Here is a 10,000-nt window from a genome sequence, read left to right as displayed (position 1 = left end):
AACAGGTCACACTTGAAAATGAGCCCTTGGGGCTCAATGTGTTTTTACCTGTATAAATAACGGTTAAATTAAAAATTTAAATTAAAAAAAGCCCTGAATGTGTTTAAAGCACTGAGTAGACCTGGAGGAAGCCCTGTTGAAGCTCGGGATTGTCTGTTAAAAGTAAGTGGCCTTGGTGCGCACTGGAACGCATGGTGTAAGTCCCACGGTGGAACGCCAGCTATCGATTGATTAGAAGATTGATTGTATCCTTCAGAAGACGTGGTGAGGTGGTTTCTTACCCGAGACTCGATAAGCCTGGCCTTCTCCAGATGAGCTTCTCTCAGCATCTTCTCCATCTCCTCGATCTTCAAGGCGTCCATTCCACTGGCACTGCGTACACACACACACACACACACACACACACACACACACACACACAAGCAGACACACACAGGGATACACGGTCAATCAATCGACAGAAAACGTTATGTTTGTAAACATACTACAGTCGCCCAGGCCAAAGATGATAAACGGCGGTAAACAACCTCGTGGAGGAGGAGGGCGTGTGGGTGGGGGAGAGGCCGTCTCTGGTATGTGTTTACCAAGCAGTGTTCCACTGTTGACATTTCTGTGAGTCTGATTATGGCCAGCTATTATTTATGCATGAATACGTGCAGCATACAAAACCCCCGGAGAGACTAACTGGGCAAGAATTCTGTGCAACAGGGAGCTATCTACTCTGAATATCGTTATTATTATACTGTAAGTTGGGGCAATGCGATTTTATTTGTTATTATACCGTAAGCTGGGCAAGTAAGAGACCTCATTGTCTCTTAGCTTGTTTTATAGCATGTTCGCTTTTTAATTGTCTAGTGTGTAATATTTGTGATATGTTATATGTGTATGTATATGTTTGTGAATATGTGAATATGTTTTGTGTTTTTGCACCTTCAGAAGAACCACTACAATTTCATTGTATAGGCAACTGTACAAGGACAATAATGTCTATTCTATTCTATTCTATTCTATTTCATTGCGTAATCATATCTTCCTTCTGTCAGCGTTATACTGTATTCAAGTACCATCATTGGTGATTTCAGTTCTCAACTCAAAATGACTGACAGTTATAGAATGTTGTAAAATATTCAAATCCAAACAGCCAGACAGCCGCTGAGTAATGGCTCTGGGATTCCTCTGTTCCTATTGGATCAGACAGGAGTGAATAATGAGGTAACATCACCAGGCCCTGCTGCAGCCAGGGAACAGATGGCACACACACACACACACACACACACACACACACACACACACACACACACACACACACACACCGGCCAGCACCAGACAGAGCCGACTGTGGAGGAGTTTGACCCGTGTCGCTACTTGTCACACGTGTGTGTGTGTGTGTGTGTGTGTGTGTGTGTGTGTGTGTGTGTGTGTGTGTGCGTGTGTGTGACTGTGTGTGACTGTGTGTGACTGTGTGTGACTGTATGACTGTGTGTGACTCTGTGTCTGTGTGTGTGTGTGTGTGTGAGTGTGTGTGTATGTGCATTATAGGGTGTGCGTGTGTGTAAGCAGGTGTGTGCTTTCTGTGTCTAGGTATTCTCATGCAAGAGTGGGCATAAGAGCACACATTGCAAGTGTGTGTGTGTGTGTGTGTGTCTGCGTGCGTGCGTGTCCGTGTCTGCGTGTGTGTGACTGTGTGTGTGTGTGTTTCTGTGTGTGTTCCTGTGTGTTCTCGTGACCCTAACCTGGACATGTTGTCGGGGGAGCAGGCGGAGTTGTTGCCCGTGGAGACGCTGGTGTCCATGCTGTCGGAGCTCTCCAGGCTGAGCGTGTCGTACGGCTGCTCGCCCGCCGAGGGCGGCTGGTGGTGCAGGATGGAGTGGTGCACCATGGGAGGTCCGGTGAGCACGGCGGGGGGGTAGGAGGTGTTGAGGAGGTGGGTCTGAGAGCCGTGTAGCGCCTCCCACTGGCAGTGAGCCTCTACTGCGGCTCGCTGCTTCAGCTCGGCCAGACGACGACGCTGCTCCTCGATCACCTGATGACCTGGGGGGGGGCGGGTTGGTATGACTCTTCCAGTTTTGCAAAACCATGATGCAGCCCCTGGACATACGTGTGCACACGCACACACGCACACACACCGTGAGCTTAGAATTATAAGGTTCTATCTCCGTTTAGAATTCTAAGGTTCTATCTCCGTTTAGGGCAGTTCAGAGATATTGAGCGTCAAAGTTTTTACATTCCATTATGTTTTGTGAGATGGAACCTTTGTATTTTATTAATTACTAACTAAAAAATGTCAACATTTTAAAAATAACACCACACAGGCATTAATAAACACCTAATGGATCAGATTATGTAAAAAACTCAATTTTGACAAAAATGGAGATAGAACCTTATAATTCTAACGTCTCGACACACACACACACACACACACACACACACACACACACACACACACACACACACACACACACACACACACACACACCTCAACCGCATCCGCGTCCACATCCACATGCAAAGCCACAGCTCATCATCATCATCAGTCTACTATCAGCATAGAGAATAATCATATAGAACACCTCCTGTGAATCTACACATTGTCATATCCCACCTTCCAGCCAGATATATGACCATGCCCCACACATACATCACGTCACGTCACGTATGTGCTCTGTAAACACAAGCCCAAGCACTATCATCGCTACATCAACAACACAACACACCCACGACAAAGTTTTCCATCACCAAAGCTTTTCAAAGTAGCAGCAAAGAGAGACGCAAGTAAAAAAAAAAGAAAAAATCATTCTTCAGGAACTTTGACTGTGCAGAAACAAATGCCGTTATGACATCATCTTCAAATCCATGCTCGCTATCCGCCGTACAGACGGATACCTCACGTAGGTCGCAGGCGATAAAATCAGGTAGCAGGACAAGAAGGAAGGCACTGCTTACACCCAACACATGCAAATGTTGCTTCATCTACAGAATGGACACATTCAACAGGTCAGAGGATAGAGAGACTGAGGAGGAGGAGGAGGAGGAGGAGGAGTGTAGGCTGACACGTAAGAGAGATGGAGAGATGGAGAGAAGAAGGTGGGAGGAGAGGAGGAGTAGAGGTAGAGTATGCGCTGAGTGAACGAACACAAGACCAAACCCACTCCCAGGCTCAAACGCACTGCCTGTCTGTCTGCCTGTCTGTCTACCTGTGGGGGGGCTGTCCAGGACGGAGGGACACTCGGACACGGAGGACTCTGTGAGACAGCCATGGGGGGGGACGGACGGACGGAGAGAAGGACAGATGGACGGACAGGTGGGGGGTGGACAGACAGACATACAGGAGGACAACATGACTGTTAGCTAGAGGACCACGGTTGGAGACTGCATCGGAGGCAACCAGCCACTAGAGCTTCTCTGAAACGCATCTCTCTGTCTCGGCTTGAAGCATCAGACAGACTAGGACACTAGTTCACCTGTAAGGGCTTCAAACTTCAAAACCACTCAAGACAACTGACAAAGACAGGTTGTAGGGGACAGGTGAGAGACAAAGCTACAGGTGAGGGACAGAGATATACTGTAGAAGTGTATATTTATGTACTGTAAAAGGAAAGTAGTATTATTACCTTTCTGCTGCAAGGCCAATGCTCTCTTGGTCTCTATGTCTTGCAGGGTAGCAGCCAGGTTCCTGGGTAGACTGCCTGTACTGTTGGCCACCAGCAGGGGGCTCTGGAGAGAGACGAGACAAGGCATTCAGTCCTTCATCCAGGCCTTGAATGGATTTGCTACATTCTAGTTGCAATGTGCTTGAGCCAATTCCTGTGACTGATGACGGGGCCTTTCTCAATTGTTAGGAACTCAGTTGCTGTCTGGGCCTATGCACCACACAAATCACCACACAAATCACCACACAAATCACCACACAAATCACCACACAAATCACCACACAAATCACCACACAAATCACCACACAAACCACCACACAAATCACCACACAAATCACCACACAAATCACCACACAAATCACCACACAAATCACCACACAAATGACACAATCTGGAACCAGGCTGATGATTCAGCAAATAGTGCTGAGCAGAGCAAAAAATACCTTCCAAGTTGTAAGTTACAACTCTGAATACTCTACAACAGCATGATTTTTGACAATCATTTCTAACATGGTTTTTGAGAAATCAGAGTTTTTGTAAACATTCTGAAAATGCATCTAATGCATATCATTCTCATTTTAGTCTATTAGAAATATTACGGTAAATATGGTCGACTTAGCCCAAATTTGACACATCGTGAGCTTAGAATGATAAGGTTCTATCTCCGTTTAGGGCAGTTCAGAGATATTGAGCGTCAAAGTTTTTACATTCCATTATGTTTTGTGAGATGGAACCTTTGTATTTTATTAATTACTAACTAAAAAATGTCAACATTTTAAAAATAACACCACACAGGCATTAATAAACACCTAATGGATCAGAATATGTAAAAAAACTACATTTTAACAAAAATGGAGATAGAACCTTAGAATTCTAACGTCACGACATCTACTTGCAATGTGTGGCCCTTGAAGAGGGCGTGAGGAGAAGAGAAGAGGAAGCTGTCAGGTTTACCCGGGGAGGTACGTTACGCCCCAGCGTTGCAGCTCCGTACTGGAGGGGAGACCCCGAGCCTGGAGGTTTGGGCCGCATCACCGTCTGTCCTGCGTCACTGTCCAGCTTGGACCGGAACACCTGAGGAGGAGGAGGGTTCTAATGGTTACTATTCTGTTGGTGTAAGATTCTAGATTCAACATTCAACATTCTAGATTCTAGATTCTAGATTCAAGATTCAAGATTCTAGATTCTAGATTCAAGATTCAAGATTCTAGATTCTAGATTCAAGATTCAAGATTCAAGATTCTAGATTCAAGATTCAAGATTCTAGATTCTAGATTCAAGATTCTAGATTCTAGATTCAAGATTCTAGATTCTAGATTCAAGATTCTAGATTCAACATTCAAGATTCTAGATTCAACATTCAAGATTCTAGATTCAACATTCAAGATTCTAGATTCAACATTCTAGATTCAAGATTCAAGATTCAAGATTCAAGATTCTAGATTGAAGATTCAAGATTCAAGATTTAAGATTCAAGATTCTAGATTCAAGATTCAAGATTCTAGATTCAAGATTCTAGAATGCTTTATTGTGTCACACAGTGACAGAGATTCTCCTTTGACAGGCAGAAGTGCAGCTCAAGAATACAGTTTCCACATTAAAAACACACATAGGTCACATACATTAAATACATACAATAAAAACAGACAGACATAGCAGTGTTTATAAAATGTAGTGCCTATCCAGCACCAATACTATCCAGGATCAGATCTAGCTGATTTCTACTATACTACTCGAAATCTGTCAGATATATCTGGAATGGAATGGACTTTATTTGTCATTGCTACAGTACAGGTACCAAACAACGAAATTTAGGAGGGGTGGCTCCCCTGGTGTTAGGAAAGGGGATTTTTTTTGATTTTTTTAGAAAAAGCATAAAATCACAGAAGGTAAGGAGCTGGTTTACATAAATACAGGCTATGTACACAATCCACTGTACTATATACTGCACAGATAGTCAACTAGGGTTGTCATATTGCACAAAAGTATTTTTTCACGTTATTTTAAAGTGTCACAGTTTGCAGGCTTGAAATGTACATGTTTGTGCCTCAGCACTAGCTGCCATACAATCCGTCCGGACTGATCCTGGATAGCAGAAATGAACAGATCCAGATCAAATGTTTTGGAAAACTGGACCCAGCTGATATATCAGGCTTCCTACAAGTTTCAACAAGTCAAATTTAAGACCTTTTTAGACCTCTTTGGATATCGTTTTAGACCTATTCGCGACACCATATGGTAGCTTTTTGTCATCCTCGAGGTGATGAAATGAGGGATTTCACTGCCATACAGACAAAAAAGGAAGCGAATTGGCATTTTTTTGGGGTTCCAGCTTGGTTCATTTCCGCGTAAATAGTTGACTGATTTCCTTGCAGGATCTCATTTTTAAGACCTAGCACCTCATTTTTAGACCGAATGGCTGAAACCCGGGGCTTTTTTTAGGCCTTAGATTTGCTTTGCTGGATTTTAGACATTTTAACGGTATAAATGAGAGAATAAGTGAACGGAGTCGCAAAGACACCTGGGCAGGATGTGAACAGCTCAGATGTCAAACAGGTAAAGGTTCTAGCTTCCCTTTCATTGTCAAGCCTTTGATCTGCCCCACAGGTGTAATTACAGAGCTGCACTCAGGGCTGACTGACAGACTCCCACGGGAAGAACCCTGCCAGCGGTCGACCCAAAGTAACCAACATTCATGAGTGGGAACCAGACAACAAACCCAAGTTTCTAAACTGAACTAGAAAGGTTCTCAGTACGTCAGAAGAGCAGATAAAGACAAGAGTCACAGAGGAAAAGAGAGGAGAAGATAGAAGCCTCTGCATATTACCTGCAAGGGCCTGCACCCTGAGAGAGACTTAGCCGGGAGAGGAGGAGGGCAGAGCTGGCTACTCTCCCCAGCAGACATCACCTCCTGGTACCAGCGTTCTAAATCTAGCCCGGGGATCTGAGGCCTACTGCCTTCAGGCTGGTACTGCGGGGCCGAAGCATGGCAGAGAGATGGCAGAGAGACCGCAGACAGAGGAAGGACAGGATAGATGGAACAAAGGACAAGAAGAAGAGAAAGAGATACAATTGAGATGTTGGAAGAACTGCATTCCAGTTTTGAATGAGTTCGTTCAAACATAAGACGAACTAATTGTCTACCATAATATTATAATGTTATTATAATCACATCATAATATATAATGTTTAAAAACACATTATTTAAAGATAGAACTCCTGATATGTTGTGTACACCTGAATACTTTATACATGTTCTGTATCACCTCAGTAGAAAACATTAAAAAAGGAGGGGGGGGGGGTGAGAGGTGGAAGAGAGGAGGAGAGGGAGAAAGAGGGAGAGGGAGAGAAACCGACACACACCTCCGCAGAGAGAGAGAGGGAGGAGCTGTGAGGAGAGGAGAGGCGGGAGTAGGCGGGGTCTCCCAGGATAGACTGCAGGGGCTGCCGGAGAGGAGAGGTGGGAGAGGATTCCACCTTGGGCATCCCATACATCTGACTTAACTGTCCAACTGTCACATACTCCTTTCACACAGAGAGGAAAGACACACACAGGCGTGAAAGGAGGAGGGGAGGAGGGATGGACAGGAGGAGAGGGGAGAAGGGGAGGAGGGGAGGATGGATGAACAGGAGGAGAGGAGAGAAGGGGAGGAGGGAAGGGAAGATGGGGAGGGGAGGAGGGGAGGATGGGAGGAGAAAGGCAGAGCCAGAGAGAGACAGACAGATATCAACAGGAGGAAGAGATTGCATCAACAAAGACATGAAAGAAACTTGAAATCCATTTGAGTAAAACTCACTAGCAGAGGGATATAGTGAGTCAAATGGATGTATAGTAAAGTTGAACTCGAGTCATAATATGAATGTTATAAGCATTACAAGAGGCTGTATCTACCTGGTACAATCATGTTGATTATGACTGCATGATATAAGATATATCCATCAACAACAGACAAAAAATCTTTGTATCTTTGTATTTTGTGACCATATAGTCTTTTATGTGTGTTTTTATATATAATTTTCTACCATGATTCTACCATGATGTCACTGTTTGCATGAATCAAATAAAGTCAATGTCAAAGTGTCATCATCATCATCATCATCACCATCATCATCATCATCATCATCCATTATGCAATAACATCAAAATAATCATTCCCAATCACCATCTCAGAGGTTAGTTGAGCTGTGTTTGGCCAAGGAGAGGTCAAAGGTCATTTAGCAAAAAGCAAACATAAGCAAGCTTAGCTAACTAAGACTAGACAGCAGCCAGAGAAAATGAAGGAATGGAGATAGAGACACAGCGAGAGTGAAAAGAGAGGGAGCGAGAGAAATGGAAAAAGAGTGAGAAAGAGAGAGAAAGAAAGACAAAGAATGAGAGAGAGACAGAGAGAGAGAGAGAGTGAAAGAAAGACAGAAAAGGAGACAGTAAGACAGTGAGAAAGAGAACAAGAGAGAAACTGAGAGAGGGAGAAGGAGAGAGAGAGACAGAAAGATAAAGAGAGACAGAGAGAGAGAGAGAGATAGAGAGAGAGAGACAGAGAGAGAGAGACAGAGAGAGAGACAGAAAGATAGAGAGAGAGAGAAAGAGAGAGAGAGAGAAAGAGGGAGAGAGAGAGAGAAAGAGAGAGAGAGAGAAAGAGAGAGAGACAGAGAGAGAGAGAGAGAAGGAGAGAGAGAGAAGGAGAGAGAGAGAGAGAGAAGGAGAGAGAGAGAAGGAGAGAGAGAGAGAGAGAAGGAGAGAGAGAGAGAGAGAGAGAGAGAGAGAGAGAGAGAGAGAGAGAGAGAGAGAGAGAGAGAGTGATGGTACCTCGCGGGGGACAGCTGCACCTAGGGAGAGCGAGAGGCCGTGCTGCTGAGCGGAGCTGGTGAGCTGGGTGGTGTCATGGTAACCATGGTAACCACTGCTGCCATACATCTTATAGACATCGGAGAGCTTCAGATACTCCTGAGAGCCAAACAATGTCCAGCCAAACACACAACAGGACAACAGCCAATGAGAGCACTGCATGGACGGCGGGCACACACACGCACACACATACACACACACACACACACACACACACGCGCACGCACGCGCACGCACACACACACACACACACACACACACACACACACACAGACACACAGAGACAGACACAGACACAGACACAGACACAGAAAGAGACACACACACACACACACACACAGACACACAGACACAGACACATACACATACACATACACATACACATACACATACACATACACATACACATACACATACACACACACACACACACACACACACACACACACACATGCACACACTACAATGATAGTAATGATAGTAATGTGATAGTAATATTACAATCACATTCTGCCATCTCCAACCAGGACAGCCAACGTAGAGAACTGTGTCAACAACACACACGGATGCACCAGAGACACCATGCAAGTGAGCTTCAGACTGAAACCTTCACACACATGCAACATTCATATGTGCCAGTTAGAGTTTTAGTAGTTATGCTTTTACATAACCCATCATTGGAAAGGTACAGTAGTGTTAATTGAAAAGGCCATGGGTAGTAACACTGTCTTCATAAAGTGGGAATGATGATGTTTAAATCACAGCTGGGATTCCAGAACCCCTCTGGAGTTTGAAATGACGGTTGGTAATCCAATTTGGAATTTTGGAATTAATTTCATCATCTGTGTTTGAGCTAAACGTCAAGGGACAGACATGGTTTGGTTTGCTGGGGGTGATTGAAGACAAACTTCACACAAATACAAAACAAACCCTCTGTCTTTGACCAATGACAGACTGCATAGGGGTGTGTGGGGGGGTTGGGGTGTAGGGGCCTACGACGCCATGCAGTGACAGTTGGTTACCTCAGTAGGACTGTTGGGGTATATCTGAGAGGAGGTGGAGGCGCTTAAATAGGATGTAGTAGCAGAGGGTCGACAGAGGGGATGCTGGGAGCTGTAGTCCTCTAACAGGTCTGTCTCGCTGGTATGAAGAGTTTCCTGTTTTAACGGTCAGTGACATAGGTTTGAACCCCTGTTCCTGTTCCTTGTAAATTAGCCTGCTTCCTACCTACACAGGAAAAAACTGCAAAATAGCTTCATACTAGCTTATCCTGATGTGATTTTGAAAATGTAAGGATACTGGGGTGGTAGAACGCACATATCTAGGACAAGTCATGAAAGGAGGGTCCTGAAATTTGATCGAGTGTAAAGATATAACACTTTATTTTACTCACAGGGGTCAAATGACCCCCTCATGGCTGATTAAGTGTTAATGCCACAGTGAAAGGAGTTTAAGTCTGATTGACTCATCAGATTGAGTCATCTCACTGGTCTGATATGACGAA

General features: G+C 44.5%; 1 protein-coding gene across 1 annotated transcript in view; it reads right to left on the bottom strand.

Annotated features, from left to right (window-relative positions):
* phldb1b (pleckstrin homology-like domain, family B, member 1b) overlaps positions 1–10,000 on the bottom strand; it is a gene marked incomplete at its 5' end in the record, with an annotated part of 82,344 nt that overhangs the window by 5,909 nt on the left and 66,435 nt on the right. The window contains 8 exons of the mRNA XM_080549196.1: positions 282–372; positions 1,734–2,088; positions 3,612–3,714; positions 4,605–4,724; positions 6,478–6,621; positions 7,014–7,175; positions 8,458–8,595; positions 9,519–9,653. Coding sequence (XP_080405322.1) covers positions 282–372; positions 1,734–2,088; positions 3,612–3,714; positions 4,605–4,724; positions 6,478–6,621; positions 7,014–7,175; positions 8,458–8,595; positions 9,519–9,653 — 1,248 coding nt within the window. The remainder of the gene's footprint in view (positions 1–281; positions 373–1,733; positions 2,089–3,611; positions 3,715–4,604; positions 4,725–6,477; positions 6,622–7,013; positions 7,176–8,457; positions 8,596–9,518; positions 9,654–10,000) is intronic.

This window comes from Nansenia antarctica, assembly GCF_963989245.1.
Source record: "Nansenia antarctica genome assembly, chromosome: 19".
In the NCBI taxonomy this organism is placed as follows: domain Eukaryota; kingdom Metazoa; phylum Chordata; class Actinopteri; order Argentiniformes; family Microstomatidae; genus Nansenia; species Nansenia antarctica.
This window is presented reverse-complemented; position numbering and strand designations above follow the sequence as displayed.